The sequence below is a fragment of the Lygodium microphyllum genome, chromosome 23 (genome assembly GCF_053477565.2).
Source record: "Lygodium microphyllum isolate KBCC chromosome 23, Lygodium_microphyllum_v1.1.10, whole genome shotgun sequence".
Taxonomy (NCBI): Eukaryota; Viridiplantae; Streptophyta; class Polypodiopsida; order Schizaeales; family Lygodiaceae; genus Lygodium; species Lygodium microphyllum.
Window position 1 is genome coordinate 2229564 of NC_141157.1, and position 27725 is coordinate 2257288.

General features: G+C 42.2%; 1 protein-coding gene across 4 annotated transcripts in view; it reads left to right on the plus strand.

Annotated features, from left to right (window-relative positions):
- The window catches only part of LOC148015807 (BRCA1-A complex subunit BRE-like protein), a 113913-nt gene extending 89551 nt beyond the window's left edge, over nt 1–24362 (plus strand). For 3 of the 4 annotated variants that reach the window (XM_087664430.1, XM_087664431.1, XM_087664432.1), the window contains exons 10-13: nt 2292–2345; nt 22033–22098; nt 22232–22326; nt 23732–24362. In XM_087664430.1, the coding sequence (XP_087520556.1) occupies nt 2292–2345; nt 22033–22098; nt 22232–22326; nt 23732–23801 (285 nt within the window). In that variant the 3' untranslated portion in view covers nt 23802–24362. The remainder of the gene's footprint in view (nt 1–2291; nt 2346–22032; nt 22099–22231; nt 22327–23731) is intronic. The other variant, XM_087664433.1, reaches the window with a different exon arrangement.
- The last annotated feature ends 3363 nt before the right edge of the window (nt 24363–27725 follow it).

Genomic DNA, 27725 nt, shown 5'->3' on the forward strand with positions numbered 1-27725 from the left:
GCACCGATATCGAGGGTGCCATGAATGGCATATGAAGGCTAGCAGAACAGGCCTTCTGTGAAACATGGAGAGAACAGGGAGGAGAGGGATCCATCTTTGATATAGTGCAAGATACCCACAAAAAATTTGTGTTTGGCTGTAGACAGCCTTGAAACAAGAGGAAACAACTACAGGATCACAATAAAGTCGACGTAGAGGGTTCGCTTAGGGGAGATAGACTATCGCCTGGACAAGGACTATGTGTGTTCGCTAAAGATAGCTGTCACTTGACCAAGGAACACTGCATTTGCAGTAGAAGATTGCCGCCTCACTAAGGAAGCTTGTTGCCTCTACTAGGAGAGGAAGTGAGCAGAAAAATGGGTACCTGGCACAAGAAAAGTGGATGCCTCCAAGTAGAAAGCTGCATTTTCAGCAAAACGCTGATGTGGCAAGGCCGCCTGGCAGTCTGGGGTGCTCTCCTCCGCAAGAAGTCAGCATTGTGTCTCTCTTAGACAATGATACCATGCTCTGATACCATGTGAGTGTGCAACGGAAGAAGGAACTCGAACATAGAGGAAGAGAGAGAGACGATCTGCAAGAAAAGAAACTTGCACTGAACAAGGAACAAATGCTGAATATAGGAGGAGGATTGATCAATCCTTGCACGTAGCCCACAATGTTAGTTAGGGTGCCAGATCAAGCTGATGATGACGGCAGCACCGGAGATGGAGGAAGATGACAAGGTCAAAGTGTGCACCTGCCAAGAAAGAAGGAAGATGATGATGTGCCAAGTGTGGGATGGGCAGGCTTTAAATAGCCATAAATGCCCTAAATTGGCCGACTTGCTGCAATAAATGCCATAAACACTGGCCCACCAGCATTTAATGCTGGTTGCAGTGGGAAAATGCCAGAAAAGATGATAGGTGGCCATAGAAAAATCCAATTGGCAAGGACAATGTCCGGCAAGTGTGGACAGCCTAGCAAATGTAGAACCGGCCCATGGAAAACACAGTGGAACCTGACAAACAAAAGAAATGCACCCAGATAGCCACTCTAGAATGAGTAGCCTCCCCCATCAAAACACATGATAGACTTGTTAGAGCTCCAAAAGTCCTCGTTTGACTCAGACTGAGGCTCACAGGCAGGAGATGACAAGGCATAACAACATGATTGCTCATAGAAGGGTGCCCCAAAAATTAGGGTTTTGGGGGACCATTGAAACTCTCTTGAACCTCGCACCAAATTTGAATTTTTCATCAACTAAGCGTGTTTTGGAGCTGTTTAAAAATGCTAATCAGCTGTAACACGTGTTTTAGCTTGACAAGGACCTTTCATTTTCACAACCAAGAGGCAATTGTTAAATTGGGGCACATGTCCAAACCCACATTCCACAGGACTTAGTTCAATTTATGAATCCTTTGATGTCAAGCAGAAAATCTCCTTGGCTGGTGAACTATGGCCAATGTTTGACCTAGGTAAGACTGTAGTCTCAAAGTACTGACTTTCACTAGAAGTGTCATGAGGCTTCTTATCTTTGCTGCCCAGTCTATCATAGTTTAGTATGAGATGGACCAATCCCTGCACTGGATCAGATACATGCTGTAAGACTGCATGTATCTGATGAGATGGACCAGTCCCTGCACTGGATCAGATACATGCTGTAAGACTGCAGTCTTAAAGCACTAGCTTTCACTAGACGTGTTATGAGGTCTCTATCTTTGCTGGCCATTCTATCCTTATTATAGTTTAGGATGAGATGGACCAATCCCTGTGCTAAATCAGATACATGCGGTTTCCTGAGTGCTAAATATATCAAACTCACCCCTCAACTTTCACTGAAAGAATTATTTTAAATACAAAGCGAATGTTAATGTCATTATGCTTTCTAACTGAATGTCACATTGTCATGAGCCTTTTTATTGCATTTAGCACACTAGAAGAAAAACCCAACCCCCCCTTTTTGTTAATTTTTGGGTCTTTGATTATTTGGGAAGCAATGGAAGTACACAAACCATTTAAATAATCAAATTTAATCCTTACAGCACACAAAGCTTCTCCTTATGCATCTATCCTACATTTTCATTTATAAAAAACCAAGGAACTTAGATGTCGCATTTCACTTCAAGTTGTATTTCATCAACCAAGTTAGTTCATGCAATAACAAACCATTACACATGGATGTATGACTTAAAGCATTAGTGCCCTTTCTTTTTTGTTTTTTAGGTTTTTGGTTATTTGGGGGAAGGGGTTGGGAGTTGGGTTTGAAAGATTGTAAGCTTTTGAAAGTTGGGTTTTTGGTGTTTGACTTGCAGACATTTGGCAGAAGGGTTTCAGTGCTTGCTTCTTCAGGCATATTCGTTTTCTTGGTATAAGCTCAAAACTAGATGCTTGTGGCTGATCGATTGTTTGGGTGGTTAAGTTCCATGTTGGGGAAAGGGCTGTATTTTTTTGATAATTTGCCACCCAATAATTTAAGTATTATTTAAACAAGGAAATAGTTTTGAAGCCTTGAGCTTTATTATGTTAAAAACTAGGAAAAGTTTTCAAGCTAGCTACTTGTTCTGGCTCTCTTGGCATGTGATTTAAGACAAAACGTTATTCTCATTACCAGAAAATGGCTGCTTTCCAGCCTAAAACATTGAGATGCTGTTTCAGACCAAGGACAAGCAAAAGCAAGCTTTATAACATCCACATAACAGGAAATTCAAGATAGGTTTCTTGGGTTAGAAAGTTTTAACATTTTCGTGGCAAGGAAAATAGAGCAACCACTAACCCTACAACACAAGGTACTCGAGTCAATAGAGCAGAGACAGCTAAGTATACCTGAGCATCAAAGGATTGGTCGACAGTATTGATCCATTATTGGTTGTTATCATCCCCATTGCAGTGCTATCAATATCTGTTTACATATGTTGATAGTACTTATGTACGAGGATAGGCTTGCGACTAATTACATTGGATAATAGGCTCACTATTGAGGGGAGAATTTTAGATGACAGCAGTCAAGATTATTTGACAGGGCCCAAGAGTATTGCTAATGAGCTATCACCAATTGACATGTAAAGTGGATGATGCTAGATTAGTTCAAATAGCCTTGAATCATCTCGGAGAAAAACTATGAGAGCTTTATTACTGCCGTAATGACAAGAGAAAAGCAATCTGCCTTTCTTGTCACGTATGATATGCTACTTTCAAGAAAAACTAACAAAACAAGGAATGGAGAGAAACAATAACGGTGAGTAGCAAATGCTCCTTGGATTGAATAGAGGCCATGGATTCTACCCATAGAAACATGGGATGGGGCACAAGAATGGGCGATAGGAACGGGGATGGGAACGATATACAAAAATTCATCCAAACATGATTTTAAATATTTTTCTTAAAATCCACACACACAATTAAAGACGAGATAATATACAAGGATAGAACATTCTAACTTTAAAGATATGGCCATAATTAGATAATTGACATTCAACTATCCTAATAGATCATCGAAAGGGTGAAGTAGAATGAGGATAGTCTGGACTTTGAACTTTGTTCTCCGAAGAACACAAACATGACATCGATTAATTGTAGGCAAAGGATTGAAGTAATATAGCTTGAATTACAAGCTAGTAGAATGCACAAACTAAGCAACATGCCAACAAGGCTACAAGCTTTGAAGGCAATTTTAATGGCCTAACTATCATAATATGATAATAAGTATCATTAACCACAAGTTTACAAGCCTTCAAGTTGAATCACTTATCATGATGGTCACAAAGTACCTCAATTGCTCTAGAAGTGCTGACCTCATGATCAGGAGTGCCAATAAGTGGTGCATCCTTATGAGCATTATTCTCCTGTCCTTGTGCACTTAGGGAAAGGACCAACCTTTGCAATCATTATCTCACAACATGCACAAATTTGCACAAACAAATACTAAATCATTGGCCCTTCCCACTCCAAATGAGTTTCTATTCTTTGAAGCAATGTGGGAATATGTGCTCCATAATTGCTTCAAACAAGAGGAGCTAACAACCTAACTCAGAATACAAATAGTTAATTGCTGCAACTTAGAGCCATCAAAATCATAGTCCTCCCAACACAAAGCTCACCCAACTTTGTAGTGATCTTCTTGTGCATTTGCAACCATAAGAGCCATGAAAGTCATGTAGAACAAAAGCTGGTCCCTAATGTTGCATCTAATTCCCTCATCAAGTGCTAGATGAGTCAATATCAACCTTCAAGCATCCATTGCTTTTGTGTCATTCTTGTGACCCTTGACTTGGAATTCAGGATTCATACCAAAAGAGGATCCATGAATGGATGAGCTTTGGGAGTTCCACTCACACACAATTAAATGAGAATCTCCTCATATGCATAATCTTAAGTTGCCAACTCTTATAAGATCTCATTTAGTCTATCCATGGCTTCATATACCTTGCTAGTGCAAGGTTGCATAACATCCATAACTTTGAGAGATGCACACTTGGACATATGGTAGCATGTATACATTTTACATCCCTAAAACTTTGAGCCGCTTGCCTTTTCCTCGCATAGATTACTTGTAGGTATATTTGCCAATGTTGATGAGGTAAACTCATCGCTAATGAATAATTGTCTCAAGGCACCACCACACTTCTTGAATTAGCCTAGTATAAAGAAGTTAAAGAAGAACCTTGTCTTGAAGTATTTGAATAGTGTTTTCTCTCGAAAGACGCATGCCAAACAAACTGGTGGCCTAAGATAAAGTTGTGAGTCGAGCTCTTTGCTCATGATGCATAAATCGATAACAAGTTACCTATATCTTTTAGTAGATTATTAAAGCAATGTGCCAGGCAAAATGAGACAGTGATATGTAAAAATAGCCTTATAAAATAGCATGTGCTACCTTATTTGCAATCTCACCCTATCCAATAAATTTCATAATAAGCTTTGGGTCAATCAACTCCATGCTAGTAAACCAACATTTTGTTAGCAGTCATGTTTGTCATGCCTTGTCATCTCCTGCCTGTGAGCCTCAATCTGAGTCAGACGAGGACTTTAGGAGCTCTGACCTGTCTATCACTTGTTTTGACGGAGGAGGTAGCTCATTCTAGAGCACTCAGTTTATTGCATTTCAGTGCATTTTCTCCTCCAGTCGGGATTTTATGTGCATTTCCCGGGGCAGTTTCTGCATTCTTCAGCTTGCCTCACCTGCCGGACATTGTCCACCCTTTCCGGGATTTTTCTGAGCATTCCTGGCATTTTTACCAGCATTAAATGCTTGTCGGATCAGCATTAAATGCTGGTCGGACATATTTATGGCCTCAAAATTCAGGTTGGCCAGTTTTTGGGTTTTTTGGCTATTTATAGCCATTTCCCACTTGGTAGTCAGTTGTATTATCATCTTCCCTCCTTCTTTGGCAGGTGCACACTCCGACTCCGTCATCTTCCTCCGTCTTCGGTGCTGCCGTCATCATCAGCCTGATCTGGTGCCGTCACTGACGCTCTGGGCTGCGTGCAGGGACTGATCAGTCCATTTCAGTGTATTCAGCATTCATTTCAGTCAGTGCAGATTTTCTTCCTTCATTCCTTGCTTTCTCTCTCTCCTCCTCTGTGTTCGTGTTCTTCTTCCGTTGCGCACTCTCACATGGTATCATCGCCTGACTGAGAGCACGGAGGACCTAACCTTGTGGAGAGATACCTCACCCCTCTTCTGCTGCTGTCCCCTCATCTCCAACTGCCCAGGCGGCCCCTCCAGGTGGCCATTCTTCTTGCGTTTGCTGCAGACGACTTCTCCAAAGGCTGCCACGTCATCAAACGACCCCTCCTGCTTGCGTTTACCATCAGGTGGCCCCTCCTTCAGCTGGGCAACACATCATCAGGCTGCGTTTTCCTGATCTGGTGATCGTTTCCACTCCTGGCGGCTCATCTCCTGCTGGCAACCCACTCCCAGGCTTCGTTTTGGTGCTGGCGGCTTCTGTTCTGGTGATCTTCATCAGATACCCTTGCGTTTTGCAGCTTCAGGTGTTTGTAGGCTATCACAGCCTGCGTTTTGGTGGTTGGTGATCAGACTGCTGGTCATTATTCGGCATCGGCAAAGTTTTCTTTGGTGTTTGGTGTTTTGCAGATTGGAAGATGTCTTCTCATCAGTTTACAGGCTTTGATGACTCAGATGACGAGCTTTTGTCTCAACACTCATCTGAACGGAGGCGTGATTTCTATCACGAGGACCGTCGTCCTGAGTCTATTCCTCTTTCTCGTCCCCCTTCTATTCATGTATCTCGGCAAGCCCCTTCCAGTGGGCCGAAGATGCAGCCTTTGGTACCCCCTGTACAGGTACCCGTACTTCCTCAGCTGCCCAAAGAGGACCGGTTGGATGGCTCCAATTTTTCTCTATGGTCCTGCAAGGTGGAGTGTATCTTGGACTCCTTCGATCTTTGGGAGCTTGTTTCTGTTCCTATTCCCCGGCCTAAGGTGGATCCCGCAGATGGGACATCTATGGATCGTGCAACATTATGGGATCGGCTCAATTCTAGAGCCAGATCTTTCCTCTTTCTGAGTTTGCAGGATTCTGTCCTTGTTCATGTTCACAGGTTGAAGATTGCAGCAGACGTGTGGAGAAAGCTCGCGTCTCTCTATCAACAAAAGACGTTTGTCCACCGGATATCTCTCGAAAAGAAGTTGCGGATGCTCGCTATTGATGATAGTCCTTCCATGAAGGACCATATCAACAGATTACAGGATATGAGGGATGAGCTTGCATCCCTCGGTCGGACGATATCTTTTGAAGACATGGCTATGATTCTTTTGACTCAGCCTGCCATCGCCTCGGTTTGATGTCTTCTACACCAGCCTTCTTACATCGAGGACCCGTGAGAAGCTTCTATGGGAGGAGCTATCCCCGCTTGTCTTGGAGCATGATGAGCGACTCAGAGAGGTCAGTGCTAGTGGATCCGACTCCACTACAGCCTTTGTTGCAGGTTCGGGAGGACAGAAGAAGAAGAAGACGAAGTCAAAGGTTAAGCACAAGGACAGTTCTTCAGGCTCTGACTCAGATTCAGAGAGACCGAAGTGCCCACACTGTGGGAAAGGGACACATCCCGAGGAGACATGCTGGAAGAAGTACCCTCACCTTCGTTCGAGAGCGAAGGGTGGATCTACATCGGAGCCTTCTTCTACCTCTACACCCGCTGTTACCCATGAGTCAGTGTTCCTTCATATCCATGCTTTGGAGGAGGATCCTTCTTCCGTGGCTGCAGTGTCTTCTGCGTAGCCTTGGTTAGTGGACAGTGGTGCTTCGAGTCATATGACTCCCCGAGGTGATTTGTTACAGGATCTCCGTCCATCAAAGGGTTCAGTCACTGTTGGTGACATTTTATCGGTGCCTATTAGTGGTGTTGGCACATTGCCTTTGTTTACCGACCAACCTTCGAGCTCCTTTTCACAGGCCCTACATGTTCCGGATTTGGGCCTTTCCCTCCTCTCAGTTTATGGTCTTACGAGGCTTGGCACACGAGTGATCTTCACCGAGCATGCCGTTGTTATTGAGGATTCTTTTACAGGAGCTGTCTATCTACAGGTTGGCAGGAGAGCGGGCTTTACAGGCTCCATTCCCCTTCTTTGATGCAGGGTCCTCCGAGGCAGTCTATTGCTCCACCCGTTCCCGCTTGTGCACCTTCTATTCCACAGGTTCCTTTCCATCCCCCACCCTCTCCTCCGGTGGTTCCCTCGTACCTCCCATACCTTTTAGAGGGGGACGATCTCGGTGATGCAGCTGTGGATTCCCTGGCCCCTAGTGTTTTAGAGGGGGATTCCCAGGATCGTGAGGAGCTCCTTCAGCACAGCAGTCTACATCGACAGACTTCATCGACCTTGGCATTCCTCTTGCCACCCCAGGATCCGTTTCTCCCTTGGCCTTCTGCCACATCCAGGATCTGAGAGGGGGTGTTAGCAGTCATGTTTGTCATGCCTTGTCATCTCCTGCCTGTGAGCCTCAGTCTGAGTCAGACGAGGACTTTAGGAGCTCTGACCTGTCTATCACTTGTTTTGACGGAGGAGGTAGCTCATTCTAGAGCACTCAGTTTATTGCATTTCAGTGCATTTTCTCCTCCAGTCGGGATTTTATGTGCATTTCCCGGGGCAGTTTCTGCATTCTTCAGCTTGCCTCACCTGCCGGACATTGTCCACCCTTTCCGGGATTTTTCTGAGCATTCCTGGCATTTTTACCAGCATTAAATGCTTATCGGATCAGCATTAAATGCTGGTCGGACATATTTATGGCCTCAAAATTCAGGTCGGCCAGTTTTTGGGTTTTTTGGCTATTTATAGCCATTTCCCACTTGGCAGTCAGTTGTATTATCATCTTCCCTCCTTCTTTGGCAGGTGCACACTCCGACTCCGTCATCTTCCTCCGTCTTCGGTGCTGCCGTCATCATCAGCCTGATCTGGTGCCGTCACTGACGCTCCGGGCTGCGTGCAGGGACTGATCAGTCCATTTCAGTGTATTCAGCATTCATTTCAGTCAGTGCAGATTTTCTTCCTTCATTCCCTGCTTTCTCTCTCTCTCCTCCTCTGTGTTCGTGTTCTTCTTCCGTTGCGCACTCTCACACATTTATCAAGTACAATTTCTCTATAAGCCAGCTTTGACTAGGCAAAGAGGACAATTTGATCCCAGGGGAAAACTAGGCCAACTATAATCTTCAAGTACCAAAATTTCAATTCAGTTGTTTCCTACGTTTCAGAAACTCTTGGACATGTCATGTTTCTAATGTTTCCTACTTGGTTGGCCCCCTTGTGATATTTCTTTAACTTTTATTGCAATTCGGATCAAATACATTGAGATTCCTTGAATCTTTTTCACTTTCCAATTGTCTCTTGTTGTCAATGAATAGCTAACCTTCAAACCAATTTACTCCATGATTTGCTTGGGGATTGGCTTTCAATTGTGCTCCTTAGGTGACAAATTCAGCCCCAAATGTTTACTGGCTGAATGGCGACTTGAATATCATGAAATTGCCCCAATTTTAGTGGCTGAAATTCAAGTCTTTAGGCCTTACTTTTGAGCAAGCTTCTCGAGGTAGCTGTCAAACCCTAATTTCTATTGTAAATTAGGGTTTGTAGGAGAGATTAGTTATAATGGTTGATTTTGTTGGAAATTGCTGAGAAAGAATGGGGATAGGCAGGAGGTTGATAAAGAATGTTGAGGGGAGAGAAAACTCTAATTTTCTATCGTGAGAAACTAGAGAAAATTAGTAGCTGCCTTGTCTAGACAGCCATGGAAGCTGTCATAGATTGCCAAGAGCTCCCAAAACTGCTATCACCTAGAGTTAGATGCTGTCGTCTGCATCCATAGGGGCTTGGGCTACAATCTCTTGGTCTAGAAGCCTTCCTTGATGGTTGCAAATAGTCCCCTACATTAGGTGACCTAATCGTATAGCCTCTCTCTAGTTGGTGCATTGCAAAATGACCTTTCTCTTCCCCCTAGCCTCCAAAAACTTTTTTCCACTTGCATGGTCATGTTTTGCCAAGTGGTAGCCTTCCAAAAATTCCTAATATTATCTAGCTTTATTAAAAGTAAATTTTCACAAGATTAATTCTGAAAATTAATATTGACCTTTTCAAAACGCAGCAACACATAATCGCCGCCCTTTGAAACTGCAAAACACGATTATGGCAATCGGCAGCCTTCTTTTGCTTCTCTTGAGACCTATGAAGAGCATGCTTAACCTTTGCATAGGTTACATCCATGTTTTCCACATACCGATCAATCTCAAAGATCTTGTTCTTTGTGTGTAAAATTGGGGGGGGGAGGCGCTTTCTTGCCACCTTCCACAACCTCAAATTCTACCATCGTGACTTATGCGAAATTGCCACCTTCCACAACCTCAAATTCTACCATCGTGACTTATGCTCTGATACATAGCATCTCAAGAGATAAAGTACTATAGAATTTGCCTCTTCTGAGTGACCATTTGTTTGCGGATGGAAGGAGGAAGAAAATTTCAACGCTATACCCATGTTTTCAAATATCCCTTTTCAAAACAAATCAGCTATATGAGGGTCTTGATCACTGATGATTGGCTGTGGCATGCCATGATACTTAAAACACATGTTGCAAAAATAAGTGTGCTATATGATTAGCCTTCGTCTTTTTCCTCATCAGAATGAAATGGGCCTACTCTTATTAAACCTACAAATGATGGTCTATATCCCATCATTCTCCGTAGGTGTCTTAGAAAGCTTAAAGATAAAGTTCATAGCAATGCTTTGCCAAGGTCTATTTGGAATAGGCAAGGGCTACACCAAACCCGGTATCTTTTGCCTATCATACATCACTTTCTGACATACCTTACATGTCCTAATAAATTGCGCAACATCGTGTCTCAAAGAAGGCCAATAAAAGAAATGCTCTACTGCTTTAAGTGTAGCATCAATATCTCCATGTCTTGCATAAGGAGGAGAATGACTCTCAGTTTAGGCCTTAATTGCTTGTTACACAAAGCCATCCATGCATCATCAAAAAACCATCTCTATGCACAAAGTACTCATGTCTTTGGCCATTGCAAAGCTGATCATATACATTTGCAAAATCTGAATCAATATCATACTGATCTTTCATAGCATTCAACTCAATATGATATACCATAGTGATAGCCAAAATCCAAGGCTTATATGACAATATTTCAGCCACCACATTCTTTTTTCCATCTATGTGCACGATTTGAAAGTAACACATAGACAAGAAGTTGGCCCATCTTATGTGCTTCTTGGACAACCTAGTCTAAGTCAAAAAGTAGTGCAATGTCTGATGGTCCGTTTGCATTGTGAAGTCAGCCCCTACGAGATAGTGCTTCCATGTGATAAGTATATGAATTACAACAAGCAACTCTTTCTTATAAACTTGCAAATTTCTCTTTGCACCATGGAGAACATGACTGTCATAAGCCACAACTTGGCCATCTTGCATTAAAATAGCCCCTATGCTATTTTCACATGCGTCACACTGAACGACAAATGACTTCCCTAGATTAGGCAATACAACCACATGATTTGAAATCATATTTTCTTTTAGCTTCTCAAATGCTGAAATTTCCATAGCTGTCCGCTTAAAAGGCACACTCTTCTTTTGCAAAGCATGCAATGGAGATGTAATTTTAGTAATGCTACCCACATACTTTCTATAATAGGAACATAGACCCAAGAAATCACAGATCTTTTGCAGATTCTTCAAAGGTGTCCATGAGCGTATTGTCTCAATCTTTTTAGGATCCACATGAATGCCATTAGTTGACACGACGTGCTCCAAAAAGTGGATCTCATCTAAGAAAAATGCACTCTTCATGCCAATCTTCATAACCAGCCCATGCTTACGTAACGCATTGAACACAATGTCAAAATGCTGCCTTCCACACAAGCTAGTAGTTCTAAGATGAGTGTCCACTTATTCTTGAATGACATTGAAATAATCTTGATATAAGGGTAGTCTTGCATGATTACAATTGCGAGTGTAGGTGATAACGATAAAATCAAATAGTGTCATGAACAATGGTACAACTTAAGCAATATTTGGAAAGGGTAGGATGTCAATGATGTGCTTAGGTAAGCTAGAAGAAATTACAATTTTGGTAGAGATATACAACAGAATGAACTTCTCAAAGGCTATTTCATACAAAAGTTTAAAAGGATTATTGCCCATATAAATAGTCTTCACTCATAACTCCACACATACCATGGATTAGTTTACAAGATCTTATGGTAGTGTGGTGAGTCTCTTTTGCATTTGCCTTTGATACTCAACATTGCCTTCTATCATAAACTTCAAGAGAAACAAGTGAGGAGCCAAAATATATATCTCAATAACACCAAGAAGCAAGTAGAACTCTAGCTTTATGTGGTTACAAGCCTTTGTGTTCAATGAGTCTTGATTCAATGCCTCCGTCTTTTTATAGATGTCCAAAAGAAAAACAAGTTCTATCAGCATCGCCAAAAGTCCAATCATTTTGACTTGTGTTGTTGAAAGGCCAAGGGCAGTCCGCCCAAAACTCCTAAAACTCGACCCTCTTTCCCACTTGGGAACTCAAGTTCATGAGGATAGCATACTTGTGTTCCTTGTCCACAATTGAGAAGGGGCAATCCTCATGCACTTGCAGCTTATCCACACCAACAACGTGTAAAGAAATACCCTAACACAGAAACATAAACAAAAACCGTACGACAAAGCACAGACTGATAAAAGAACACAGTTAGGGTTAAGGTAACTCAGAGACAATGAACACAGTGAATAAATGAAGTGATATAACTACTGAATAATACGATGCTCAAACAACAAACACACTATGCAGTGAATGAATACTGAACCTCGAACTCCTTTATTTCAAGGATCAGGGTAGGGGTAATGAGTTGGAGAGTGTGTCGTACTTCGAACGGATCCCGAATCGCAGTAAGGCAGCCTCCGGATGTCGAACACCAGCAAACGCAGTAGTGAGAAGTTGGATCTGATGCAGACAGCAGTGAGGAGAGAGAAAGAATAAAAACGCAGACAGGACAGCTTGCAGGAGAGAGAAAGACTAAAAACGTAGATAGCAGGACTGTGATGACGTGGCAGGCTGTACGGCAGCAAGTCTGCACAGGAACAGTAGTCGCCTAACTTGAATCAGCTACAAACTGTGTGAAGAGGGCTGGAAATCAAGCGCCAACTGATGGAGACAGCAATGGACAGCTTCGGCTGAGATGTCCTCCACGAACGGGGTGTGGGCAGCTAGCTGAAACATCTGAAATTTGCAAAAACGAGATTAGAGAAGAGTGGAGGGCTGGCTGCCTATTTATAGAAAATTAGGGTTCTAGATCCTCTCCCACTTAACTCTCTCGATCCGCTCCCCATTTTAGGGTTTTGGCTAAAATAAGCCTAAAATAAGCATATTTTGGGGCTGTTTAAGTGGCTAAGCGAAAAGTAGACAGCCTAAATTTTGATTTACCCCAAGGCGTCCCACCCCAAAGTAGCCAGGGCATCGGACAAAGGGTGCACGTTGGTTGCTGAGTGGCCAACCAAGACTACAGAGGCGATGGTTATCTTATCAAGGGAGCCGAAGTGATTACCCTAGAGAGGCCAGGGCATCGGACCAAGGGTGCTCGGCGGCTGTCCAAGGGCCTACCAAGTCCTGCAAAGGCGGATGGAAATAACAATAGACTTATTTGTTTGTTTGTTTGTTTGTTTGTGGTTGTTTGAAAAGTGTTTTGAAAATACGTAAGTAATATAGGGATAGTGGCCGATTAAGTGACAGATAGGAAAAGATAAAGAGAGTTTTAAACCCAGGTCATTCACAAAACTAGCAAACAATCCCTCACACTGACTAGGATAAGTGCCTAAGGATAATAAAAGTGTGTGTATGCCAATCATGTGGTGAATATGGGGAGAGGCAAAAAAGATGATGGTGGGCTTAGTAAGACAAGCAAAGCAAAGCAAGGGTAGGGAAACTGCCTTTAGGAGAATTGCCATGTGTTATGCCATGAATATGGTGAATCCTAGAGTCGACCACTCCAAAAGATCTAGGAGGGATAAATGTGCACAGATGCATGTTTACATGAACAGAATGCCAATGTATGGGGTAATGCAAAGGGAGACGCAAGATGTCATGCTCATGCAATATGCTATGCAACGGTGCTACTTGGACAGTGCCCTCGCAAGGGAATTGTTCACTTGTCCAACTTCCCTTTTACAATCATGTCATCCTGACAGTGTGGATGAAGTTACAAATGTCCATAATACAATACAAAAGAATAAATGAATGTAATGTCTAAAAAGTGTAAGCATAATCAGTGTCACGATCAAGAGTAGAAGCCGCCCCCTCTCAAACTGGAAGGGAAAGCAAGAGGGAAGCACCCTCTCCTTGTCAAGCTGAAGAAGTAGGGGAGGGTATACCCAAGCCGATCCTGGGTAGTAGGTACTGAAGAACTGGCCGGTTGATTGCTTTGGTCAAAATGTCTGCAAAATTATCTGATGAAGGCACAAACTCTAGGCGAATAGTGCCTAGCTGAACGTGCTCTTTGGAAAGGTGAAAATGGACTCCCATATGCCACGTCCGTGGTGTGATGATCGGATTGTCTGCAAGGGCAATGGCACTCTGGTTGTCACAGTAGACAATTGTGGAAGAGACAAGAAAAATGAAGTGCCTTCAGTAAACTCCTCAGATAGATGGCCTTGGTGGTGCCATCAAAGAGAGCCCGGTACTTAGCCTCGGCCGTGGAAGCCGCCACCGTCTCTTGCTTATGGCTGGACCAAGAAATGGGAGCCGTGCCCAAGGTAAAGAGAGAGCCGCCATGGGAACGCCGGGTGTCAGGATCTCCTGCCCAATCAGAATCAGCGTACCCTTGCAAACATAAACCAGAACCATATGTCAGGCTGTAAGAATAAGTACACCGTAAATAATGCAATACACAAAGAAATGCAATGCAATGTGACATCCTAGGTGCTGTGAAATACTGACTGAGTATCCTAACTGAGTAAGCTATATCTGGCCTAGTGTGAATTAACCAAAGAAGTTTTCCTACAACAAAGCGATAGGTATGTGCATGTGCCATTTCCATGACTGTTCGGTTCCTACGTTCTACGAATCCATTCTGAGAGGGGGAGTTGGTAGAGGTGAGCTGGCGGGAGATGCCATGCTTCTGTAGAAAATCGGAAAACTCGTGGGAGATGAACTCACCACCGGTATCACTCCTCATGCAACTGACACGACGACCAGTCTGGTTATGAACCAGCAGCACCCAAGCAGAAAAGTATATGAAAGCATCAGACTTATGCTTGAGGAAGTACACCCACATGTATCTAGAATGATCATTCACTATAAAAAAGAAGTATAGTGCGCCATTCAAGGTAGCAGTGGATGTTGGCCCACAAAGATCAACATGAATCAATCTAAGAGGCGCCTTAGTTCTATGTGAGGTCTGTTGAGGAAATGGGGTATGGTGCTGTTTCTCGACCTGACAAGCTTTACAGACATCTCAAGCGAGCTTCAGGCGTGGATGCCCTCAACCAACTCATGGCGTGACAACTCATAAAGTGAGTCATAACCACGATGACCTAATCGAACATGCCAAAGACGCTCATTGTGCGTAGATTCCCGAGATATTTCTAAGGCCTAGAAGCTATGGAACATGGAGCCCTCGGCTGTCGGCTCGGTCAGAAAGTATGTCATGTGGTATAGGCCATTAGGCTGTGCCTCACCGCGAGCAATCACTAAACCAGTAAGAGAGTCAAGCATCTCAACTATGGTCGCTGTAAAGAAAACCGCTCGCCCCTATCGGCAAAGCTGCTGAACAGATAACAAGTTCACCACAAGCTGAGGGACATGATATACATTGTCCAGCGTAGCCAGATCCGGACCCTTGTTAGTGACAAAGCTGACGCAACCTTGAGCCTAAATCTTGACCGAGGAGTTGTTTTCTACGCAACTCCACTGTCCATAATCCAAACAGGAGCTGAAGTGCTCAGCTGTGACAAGTGGGCCTCTGCGGTAATCTCATCAGGAGGCAACTCATAGATGTGGTCGAGACTCGCATGTGATGTCTCTATGGAGACGATGTGGGTCTCTGCAGACCAGTCAGACAAGCCCTCTGGAGTTGAGAACGTTGTCGGCTGAGATGGCTGAGCGGTGGCCGTATGAGTCTGACCTTTAAACTGCCCCTTGCCATTACCCTGCCTCCCCTGCTGGGGGTTGCCCGACTGAGGGGCGGGGGTCTGAGACTTAGGTTTTGGTGCTGTGCCTCTTGCCTTTGATCGACACTCATCGTCAAAATGGCCAGCCTTTTGACAATGTTGACAATACCTATTCTTCTTAGGTATATTCTGCTACCCTGGTTTAAGTTGTGACTGGGAGTTTCCTTGTGATTCCTCGGATGGATTTTGCTTCTGATTTTGATTTTGATTTTGAGTAGAGGTTTGATTTTATTTTTCCTTCTCTTGTTGCCCTTTCTGAGAATGAGCAATAAGAGCCTCCTTTGAAGAGGAATTCATATGAAACTGATCGAACAACCGTGCGTAATGCAACATCTCATACTCAAATTCATAGAATATAGGCATGGTAGGTTTTGAAACTATGCCTTCCACAAAATTGAAGTATTTCCTGGGGAGTTTGTTTAGGAAAAATGTGATGTGATCTTCAGAGGACTTGGGAGTCCCCGTAGTGGAGAATTCAGTGAGAAGACACCAATACTTAGCCAACTTAACTTTCAAGTCATCCGGGTTTGTGATTTTGAAAAGCTGAAGCTCATGGTCAAGATTGATACGACGGGTTCTATCCCGAGCCGCGTAGCGGTCAGTCAAGTGTACCCATCGCTCAGACATTGAGTCAAAATGCTGAAGTTGAGAATGAACCTCTGGCAATAAGCCCTGCATCAGCTCGACAATAGCGGAGGCATTCCTAGCCTTCCATGAGCGGACAACCTCGTATGGGACAAGTGCGGAATCGGGTCGGGGTTTCAACCCCTGCACAAGATCCCATAGATTCTGGGAGTCAAGGATATGTCTCATCAAGTTTGACCAAGTGGTAAAGTTTGACCTGTTAAAACGAGTCTTGTCATTAAATGTATGCTTGACAGAAGATGAGCTAGAACCATGAGGTGTCGGGTAGGTAGGGTAAGATGGATGTGGGGGATAAGATTGTGGAGGGTAAGATGGTGGAGGTGGATGTGTTTGATGAGGAGGAGGGGGAAAAGATGGGTAGATAGAAGTAGGCTATGAGTGTCCAATGAGTGCCAATTGAGGTGGAGACACTGGAACATGAATGTTTCCATGAGGTGCCAGTGTAGGTGGAGGCACTGGGACACGGAAGTCCGGTTCAAAATGAGGCAAGGGCACAGCAGTATGACCAGAAGGTCCACTAGGTAAAACCATGGAGGCAAACTGTGGAGTCAACTGATCCACACTCGGGAGAGACTGGGGGGATACCCAGGCTGCAATGATCCTGAAAGTGTGTGTGAAGTAGGTGGAACTTCACCCGGTAGAGGTAAGGATGAGGTCCTAAAGAATGTGCTTATGTCTCCATAACCCCTCGGTGTGATGTGTGGTGCGACATGAGGTTTCTGAAATGGAAATGTAAATGGTGTGAATGGAAGTGGAGAAGCAACAGAAGAATGTGGTGCGATGGTTGGGTTTTAAAAATGTGGTGTGTGAGGTGTAGATGCATTTTGTTCATTTTTAACATTTAATGATTGGAAATGAAAGTGTGAAGATGATGATGCACCATGCAATGGAGAAAAAGGAACACCAAATTCATTTTGATTTTGTGAAGTAGACTGAAAAGAAGGAAGGTTAGAAGAAGAGGTACGTGGCTTTTTCTTATAATCCCCACGATGTGTGTTAACATACAAGAATTGGTCCTCAAGAGAACCTTTTCTGTAGTCAATAGACAGGACTCTTTATTCCATAGGATCTCTACCAGAATATTGCAAAGCAGAAGAGGTAAAAGAAGGAACAAACGAATCTAAAGTAACTTGCACCGGAGTGGATGGAAGAGGATGAAAGAAAGGAATATACTTTGGGTCTTGTTCTCCAAGAGAGGGGACATGTCCCTGATGGAGGCTTGACGGCCTTGCAACATCATCAGATTTATGCGCAACATCTGAAGAGAGAAATTCATGCATACCTTCATTTAGAAGATTTTCTTGAAGGGCAATTCTTCGATTGAGCTCCTCAATCTTCTTTCATTGATAAGCTATGATCAGTTTGTATTCTTTAGAGGTCAGCTTGCCTAGCTTTTCTTCCATCTATCAGAAGTGTCTTCCACCATATCGAAACTTTGTGGAGCAAGCTGATCGGCCCACTCTCGTTCGGTTCTCGGCATAGTTGATTCTGGAGACTGAATCGATGATGTTGTGTTCGAAGTCATTTGAACCTACTGTTATTCTTGCTTCTTGTGTAGAGCTTTCAGATCAAAGGCCTAGGTTTCTTAGAGAGTACCCGGCTCTGATACCATGTAAAGAAATGCCCTAACACAGAAACATAAATAGAAACCGTACGACAAAGCACAGACTGATAAAAGAACAAAGTTAGGGTTAGGGTAACTTAGAGACAATGAACATAGTGAATAAATGAAGTGATATAACTACTGAATAATACGATGCTCAAACAGCAAACACACTATGCAGTGAATGAACACTGAACCTCAAACTCATGTATCTCAAGGATTAGGGTAGGGGTAATGAGCTGGAGAGTGTGTCGTACTTCCAACGGATCCCAAAATCGCAGCAAGGCAGCCTCCGGATGTCGAACACCAGCAAACGCAATAGTGAGAAGCTGGATCTGACACAGACAACAATGAGGAGAGAGAAAGACTAAAAACGCAGGCAGCAGGTGAGAGAAAGACGAAAAACGCAGAGATGACAGCCTGCAGGAGAGAGAAAGACTAAAAACGTAGGCAGCAGGACGGTGATGACATGGCAGGCTGTACGGTAGCAAGTCTGTACAAGAACAGCAGTCGCCTGACTGGAATCAGCTCCAAACTGCGTGAAGAGGGCTGGAAATCAGACGCCAACTAATGGAGACAGCAATGGACAGCTTCGGCTGAGATGTCCTCCGCGAAGGGGGTGTGGGCAGCAAGCTGAAACATCTGAAATCTGCAAAAACGAGATTAGAGAAGAGTGGAGGGCTGGCTGCCTATTTATAGAAAATTAGGGTTCTAGATCCTCTCCCACTTAACTCTCTCGATCCGCTCCCCATTTTAGGGTTTTGGCTAAAATAAGCCTAAAATAAGCATGTTTTGGGACTGCTTAAGTGGCTAAGTGCATTTCTTAGCACAACACAACGTGCTTGCATTGATAAGTATCAACATGCCAGTCACATGGCTTCAGGGCTATCTCCTCAGCCCACCCAAGCTACACTTGAGGGGTTATCTGATTGGTTCGCCAATTCTACCATTGACTTTGGTCCTTAGGTGTTCCTTGTCTTCTTTTGAGGACTGTCTAGATGCGACATTCACTTCACTTTCTGAGTTGCCATCTACATCTAGTGCACAGTCATAAGCAGTTGAGCTTACTTTTCCAAGAGACCCTTTGATCCAATGGAAGGTGGAGCCTTTCTCCTCACTCATTTCACAAGTCAGTGGCACTAACTGCACATTCTTACTCTTACGATCTTACATCTTTAGCATACCTACCTGTTGGATGCAAGAATCCCTAAAAACACACAAAACACACAACCATAAAAGCACCTAAAGCAGTTTCATTGAAGTAGAGATATGTGTGCCTTTTGATCTCATGAGGTACTTATGCTTATTGCTTGTGTTTGAGTTTGGAACTAGCCCTTACAGGACCTATGATTTTGTTGGAGTAGAGACTCGGATACTTCAGCACTCCCATCTTGGTTGCCCCTCTTTGGTTGGGCTTTGCACTTTGGACCAGCATGGAGGCTTCTTCTCTCAAGGCCGAGTTACAGCCTTGCTTCAGGCTACCATGGAGGCCCTTCATTTCATAGGTTTTTATTTGGACAGGTGCTTCACTCTTCTTCTTTGAGTGCTTCTCCTCTCCCCTTTGGCATTGACATCTTGGGATGGTGAAAGTGGGTGCTTACATGTGCTTCACTCTTCTTCTTTGGGTGCTTCTCCTCTCCCCTTCGGCATTGACATCTCGGGGTGGTGAAAATGGGGTGCTTACTTCTTTTCCCACCATCCATGGTGAGAGGGGAAGGTCTCCTCTTGGTGATTATAGGATGTTGATTATTGTATTGATTCATTCATACCTTCATATCATCATCCATTTGCATCTTGATGATCATACTTGCAAAAGGGCGATTGGGCAAGAGAGTGTTTCCCTACGAGGCCTCTGCTCAAGTGGTACCATTGCGTTGTGCATAGCATTCTGTTTGAGCATAACTCTTTGCATCATCCCTTGCATTGTCCATGCCTTGGCATTTTGTAAATGTAAAATGGAGTGCTTTGGATGAGGGGAAAACCTATATTTGCTGGTGCCCATTCAAGAATGAAAACCTCTTTTACCTTGTCAAAGGATTCGTTGACTTGGATCCACCATATTCGCAGCATCTCACATTGGTATAGATTACTCTTTTTTTTTTGGCAGTTCTCTATAAATAGGAGTCTTTCTTTTTCCATCCCCAATCCCTCATTTCAGCCAACCATGCCACACCTTCAGCCCTCTCATTGCCCACTGCTGTTTACACCCCTATCTGCAGGACACCTCAGTTCATGGAGTTTTGTACAGAGCTGCCCTGCGGTCTACAGCTTCTTCATCAGTAGGTGACCTGATTGGGAGGCCATTTATACCTGTGTTCTCACTATCAGTTGGTCGTCCTGCTGCCGATGGCATCATAGCACCCTAGCGACCTGTTCCAGCCTGCTGTACACTTTTTTGGCTGATCAGACAGGCTGCCCAGCTGCCAGGCTTCATTTGTAGGCTTTGCCTTCATTCCAGCATCTTGTGTTTGTTGTTTGGAGGTCTACAGTAGCTGCTGTGCTTGTGTTTTGCTGGCAGGCAGGTAGACAGCCAATAGCATCATCTGTCAAGCCTGAACTGTGTAATTAGCCTTCCGGGTGGAGTACATTGCTGCTGCCTTCTTCACTAGACAGATTTAAGACTACTGCTGTGTTTTTGGGGTCTGTTCAAGTGTGGCATACTTCAATACCCACTTCTTCAACCATCTCTGCCTACGATACACTCTTGACACCCACTCCTTCAGGCATCTCTGCCCCGGTCCTAGAGACATGGAGGTTTGAGGTCCTCTTATTGTACCATCTTCATACTTGTTATGTTTATAGCATTCAGCATTCAGCATTCTACAGATTGTTTTCTTCGTGTTGTCATACATGTTGCATTTTCTATGCTGTAGGAGACCATGCAGCATGCTTCTCAAGACCAGCAGCAGTGGTATGAGAATTTCTTTCTTTGTTGGGTCTTTCATCAAGTATTTTTTAATATAGAATTGGGGACCTGAATGGGACTACACCTGACTCAATTGGCTTGTTTTTCCTTGGGAAATGATGTGTTCAGGTCAATCCTCCTTTCTTAAAATTGAAAATACACATCCATGACATACATCTTATGATGAGTATTCTTCAATTGTAGGTGCTATTTGTAGTAGCTCACTGTTGCATTACCTTCCTAACCAAGCATAATCCTAGGCATTGGGGACCTATGTAAAGAGACACACGGTGACTGCAGTAGATAGTTTTTCGGGTCTTTCACCCTAAGTAGATATGAAGTTTTTACTAGACCTATAGTCCTAGAGGTCCACTGCCACTTCAATTATATGAATTCGTAATTGCAGAAAACTTTGAAATAGAAATAGGAATGGAAATAAAGATGGAAACAGAAACACCAATTTTTGAGAAGAGGGAAACAGATGCATTGCATTATTGAGCGGTGGGAGATGTGATGGGAAGAGGGAGAAATGTGTAAATAGTGAAAGGGGGTAAGGGAGGGAAAGCAAAAGACTGTGGGTGTCTCAAAGGGACCTTACTAAACTGATGTTTGTTTCCACAAATTTTCCACATTGCAATCCAAATCCCACCGAAGAGTGAAACATTTTGGATTCGAGGGGAAATGCCATGTGGTGCCATTTCAGACAGGGATAACATTCTCCCTGGGGAAACACATTTTTGGGATTTCCCAAGCTATTCCAGAGTCGTGGCGGGTGCCTCCAATAGGCATTTCAAGGGTTTCCCGCTTCGATGGTGGAGTTATACCTATCTTGATAGATCATGCCCATTGATATCTGTGGTGTCTAGTCTATTGGTATGCAACGATTGCGCTCTCCAATATATGCTGGATAGATAACTCATGTTCCATCTTCAGGGGGTTTTGTTTGTGACAACCTATGATCTGCTTTACAAGAGAGTGTCCACAAGACATAATGTCCATGCTTAATAGTCATTTGTTACAATTATAATCAAGCCTATCAGCTACATTTTGCAGTGTCTAAGAGATGCATCGTGTAACTGCCGTTTTGTTTAGTAGCTATTGTCTCGATTTTTATGTTCTGCTTTAGGAGAGCCTGTATTATATCTGATTCAGACCTTTGTATGCCCATTGTAAGAAATGCGCGAATTCAGAAGAGAATTCTCATTACATGACTTGCAGGTCCATTTCTTCCTGTCAACACTATTTCCAAAGCAGCAACCAACTCTTACTCTCCAGAGCTGTCAGGTGCTCTAGGTTTCAGCCTAAAATTGTCGACATCATTTGCTTCATTGAGTGACTACACCTACAATTATTCATAGAAGGCAAGTTGTTATCGATGCAGCTTTTATTGATTAAGACTTTCTTAAAATTTATGCAGCATTTTGACAACATTGGAAAGCCAATTACTCGGGCATACAAGGATTTTCCATGGAGCCCAAGATGGGATTCGACTGAGATGGTGCAGCGCATCTAGTATGGTTTTACCTCTCTTTGTAGGCATGTGTTCAGATTTTCATCGAGTGACTTTATGTGGTTAAAGCATAATACCAGTGCATACTTGTCTGTATATTTTCCAGTGGTTCTTGAAAGCTACTGAATCAGGATGGCAAAGGCCTTGTCTAGTACTGTTTTTGTTTCCCCCCCGTTTTTTCAAGGGTTAGAGCTAATGAACATAAGGCATTCTTGAACCTTATGATGACGAATATTGGTTGGTTATTTTAGCTATTAAGCATGATGTCATCTACAGACACTACCAAGTTCGTAACTGTCCCTGGTTTTACTTACAAACATATCAGGATTGACCTTGCTGTTCCAAAATCCATCTATCTGAGTTAGAATTTTTAGTTGGCCTTTGGCACTAATCTCCAGGAGCTTGCTTCAACCCACTTTCTTCAGCTTACACGTACTGAGTGTAGAGTGTCACGAACTCCACTGTTCGGTCCATGTATCGTTTCCCTTAGCTAACCATTTAGAAAATCATTCCTCACATGCACTCTCCAACTTCTTGTTGCAGAGCTGCCAGTGCCAAATACTGATTGCCTCTTTCCGTTTCCCTCCAGAGAGTCTTTTCAACTTTGCTCAAATGAACTTGCTTAAGGGGACAACAAAGGAATCCAATTCTCTCTTTAATGGCCATGAGACCTTGCTGCAATTTCCTGGAAAATGGAAGGTGTCCCTAGACTTCTTTTATTGAGGAGTTTCCTTCTCTTTACTTGGCAACAGCTCCAGAAATTTTGAGATTCTGTATAAGGCTTGTCTATACTAACCTAGAAGATGTCTTCATGTTTTGGATGACTACAGCATTTTCCAGATCTATAAGGCTTGTCCATCCTATCCTAGAAGATGTCTTTGTGTTTTGGATGACTACAGCATTTTCCAGGTCTATGAGGCAGGATGCCTGTGTTTACTTCTTTCTCTCCATCCATGGCTGAAGCCTCTGTCCCATTACCTTGATTCCCAGTTTCAGTTCACAAGCAATAGTCCAGAGCTACAGACAGGTGGGGAGTCCTGTTGGTTGTCCATTATTTCCAGTATCCTATATCTTCTAAACCATTGTCCTCTCCAATACCTCATAGTTATTGGGACAAAGCAGGTAATATGAGTGAAACTCAATATTTAAAGCATTTATAAGCTACTTCAATTTCTGGTTGGAAATGGAAATCAACAGGTTTAGATCAAACACAGCATCAAGTCCGGTTTCTTTTGCACCCAATCAGAAATAAGGTGACCCCTTTTCTTGTATGAAGTGCTGCACATCACTTATCTTGCTTGTAATAAGATTGATGTATGGATACAGTACTGGCATCTTGACAGTCAGAACATAAGCCCAATATATTGTATGTTTCAGTCTCATCTGCTTACTATAGTTATTTGGCAGTGATTTCATTGTTGATGAATCCAACAACTTCAAGAAATATTGCAATGATGTTTTGCAACATCATCGGTGATTCAACATGGACTGGCTGGCTGAGAAGTACGTACTAGTAGTGATTTTCTGCATATTGCTGACAGCTCCAGAAATGATGTTGGAATCAAATGATATTTTAACAAGGAATGGTTGTTCCCTTAAACCTGGCAACTTGATTCTTATTTTGAAAAGACCATACGAACTTATGCAGTCATAGTAATGTAACCACGTTGTATAGATGGAGTTCTACTTCAAGATTCATATAGCAAAGAGAAAAATGTACATGCCGCACATATCTAGAATTCATTATATATCTTTCTAGCAACAAATCTGACAGGGTTCATAATGTCCTGATCGTAGAGGGAGAGATACATAGAAATTTTAGGCAAATCAAGATGTTATAAATTGTAACACACTTAAGCTTGAGATTTATCTCAGTAAAGCTGATCCAAGTGAGGCGGCACTATTGCCCAAGGCCTCTCTCGTGGAGATGGATACTGAGGCCGGGCTGACCTTGTGATGCCATAGTGTCCTTGTGAGAGTATTACATCGACTCATTTCAGTTGTTAGTTTTTACTTTGCTTCATGTGCATTTTTTTCATTTTTATTTCATTTCCTTATTAGAGTTTCATATGAGCCGTTCGATTTTTGATGCTTTATGAGAACTAATCACATGAGTATTACACGCTTCGGTCTCATTGGGCATCTATGCAAATGATGATTTACAACATATGTCCTACTCTTATATGCTACTCTACATTTTGGATAGAGTTAGTAAGTCTCCTCTGAGAGCTTGACAACTGGCCTTCTAGGCTCAATAACTTCAACTTTCTTTGGCTAAATGTCAACAACATTCTTTCGCTCAATGGTGCTATAGAATAGACCATGTTCCTTTGCTTAGCTTTTAAATCTCACTATAGATTCATTATGTCGCCACTTGAGCTATTGAGTACTCTTGTTTTACTGGATAACCTTGTTAAGCATAGGTTACATTGTAGTTGTACATGAAGTTGATCCTCATTTGGATTGCTAGAGGGATAACTTTTTGTGGTAGAGACACATGTTTCACATGCTGCATTTTTTGTTATAACAAGCTTACTATGTAAGCACACAAAAGACATTTGTGATTGAATACTATACTAAAAAAGATGTACTTGACTAGTACACAATTGTGGTATTTTCTAGTGCATACGAGCTATTTCCAATTAGCATGAAGGAAAGCAAGGCCATTGGCATGAAACTAAACCTAGTTTGCAAAAAAATGAGAAGATAGTGGCAATGGAAACCATGAAGTCTCCTTGTGAAAGGACCTCATTCGTTTCTTCTTTCTTAGGTCCATGTGCAATGTTAATTGAATATACATTATACAATCAATGACAAGAGGATATTTTTCATGCATTAGCTAACATCTTCAACATTTTTTTTTATGTTAGAGAGGTGTTTAAATGCACCTCCACCTCTCAATCAATAAACAAGTCAATAAGTTATGCACTACAAACAAGGGCCTTTCATTGACAATATATGCTTGAATCTAATTGGATTGGACTCGAAAATACTCAGCATTCAAATGTATCAAAGCTACAATAGTTGGCCCTTGAACCAATTTAACATTTTGAATAATAATGGCCAACATGCATGATCTTAAACCACAAACATATAAAGTATACAATTTATTATAGTAGGGTGTCTTTTCTAAATGAAAGATTCCACGACATGTGCAAATTAGTTGGCCATATCCAAGAGTTTACAATCTTTTGCCCATGTGTACCAAACGCTTGATGCTTATGCTGTAATATGAGAATGTTCTTTAGTTGATGCTCTAAGCAGAAGGAAAAGTAAATTGGCTATTGTGGAGATTCTAGAATGCCATTATTAGGTAGTATTACATATGTTACTAGAACTGATGAACGGATTATGGGGTTCCCCTTTCATTGATTTGAATCCATTGTTTTTAAATAGTATCTCATAGCATTGAAGTGCTGCTAATTTAGGAAAAGTTGTACTCACTTTTGGGCCTTCTAAGAAATTCCACTTCAACATAGAGGGATAAATCTTGAGGTATTATAAATACTATGAAATTAATTTCTTAGTTTTACTTTTTTTTAAAATGTATGAAATGGTACAAATCTCTTTAAATGGTCAAATATCTTTAGTTAAGTGTAGCATGACTAGTACATGGAATTTGATGGCTCATATATGTATCAGTTTTAGTTAATGGTGCACTCTCTGTTTACCAAAAGTCGAGCTAACAAATGGTGCGAAAATATGCGCTACATTTTGACACATTGAAAACTTTGAGACAAAATAGGGAGGTGAGCAGCACACAGAAGTTCGAGGAAATGGCCATATCAACATCAAGAAGCATAGAAGAGATATATACCACCTCCACATCCAACTTGATCATGAGTATGAATGCTTGTGTAATATTAGGGGTTTGTAAACGTAACAAAAAGTTGCGGCATCCTCAAGAAATGAAGTCATAAGTGGTGGTATAAAGTAGAGGATACATATTTTCTAAACATGTCTTCTTATTCATTGTTTCTCTATTATAAGACAATGGAATGGAGAGAGCTCATATTTCTAGAAGAATTACATTAGGAAACATGTAGAAAGATTGTCCATAGAGCTAACAAAAAAGAATAATTAAAAAAATAAAATTAGAACAACAGTGGAGCATCTAAAGAGACAAAGGAGGGAATCATGGCACAAATTTAATATGGCAATTAAACATGATTAATATATTGTGATTATAAATCCATACTTAAACTTCCTTTCCATTTTCTAATTTCACTCCCAATAGAGTTATCATCATACACCACAAAATGCAAAATGACAATACAAACGATAAAAAATATTGATGGAACAAAAGTAATATTATATTGTGCCTTACTCTCCATCTAATGTTGTTTTCATCCTTTTCATTTGGCACTTCTCAAATGGATTGAAAAACAGACTAGTAAAACACAATTAAAGACCCACAATGTTGTCCAATGTCTCTTATCATGTTATGTTGGCCTTTATTAAAAAGTTAAACACCAAGCCAACACAACATAATCAAGGGTCCCCAAAAATGGCCATGTGCCCTTATTCTGTTGTGTTGGTTCTAAACCAACACAACATGATTAGGGGTTCCTATGATGAGACCCCCGTATCACATTTTGTTGGTTCCTAAATCAAATCATGAGTGTAAACCATACATGGAGCCTACACAATGTGATTAGAGATTCCTACCAATGAAGAGGCCTCTACATCGCACGTACTAGTCCTAAACCAAGTCATGAGCCTAAGCCATACCTAGGGCCAACAAAATATGATTAAGGATTACCAATGGTGATGATGCCCTAACACAATGCGATTAGGTATGTCTATGGTGATGATGCCCTCTTATTATGTTGTGTTGGTCATAAATTGACTTTTGAGCCTAAACGATCCTAGAGCAAACATAACACAAATAGGGGTTCTCAATAGTGAAAAAGTATTCATATTGGGTCATGTTGATCCTAAATCAAATGTGAGTCTAAACCAATAGAACATAATTAGGGACACGGGGATATCTTTTTATGTTTTATTTTAGAGATTTTGTTGGTCTCTAGTCACCACACCCTAGACCAAGACAATGCAATGATGGATTGTGAGATGCACTTGTGGAACCTAATTGCATTGTGTTGAGATGGGATGAGAGTAGAACAACATAACACAAGAAGGGATTGTAGGACATTACCATGGTGTGACTAATCATGTTGGTGGTCTAGGGTGTGCCTAGCTACAACAACACAATGTGATGAACGATTTTAAGAATTGCTCTTGGCTTCTAGTCACATTATACTAGTTATCAAAGTATACATTTTCAATCAATAACTTGGAAAAACTAATGGCAATGTTATATCCAAAAGAGCCCAAAATCCCCATAAGAGTCAAAAAATGCACAAGATCGACATAGAGAGGTCAAATAACAAAGAAAGAA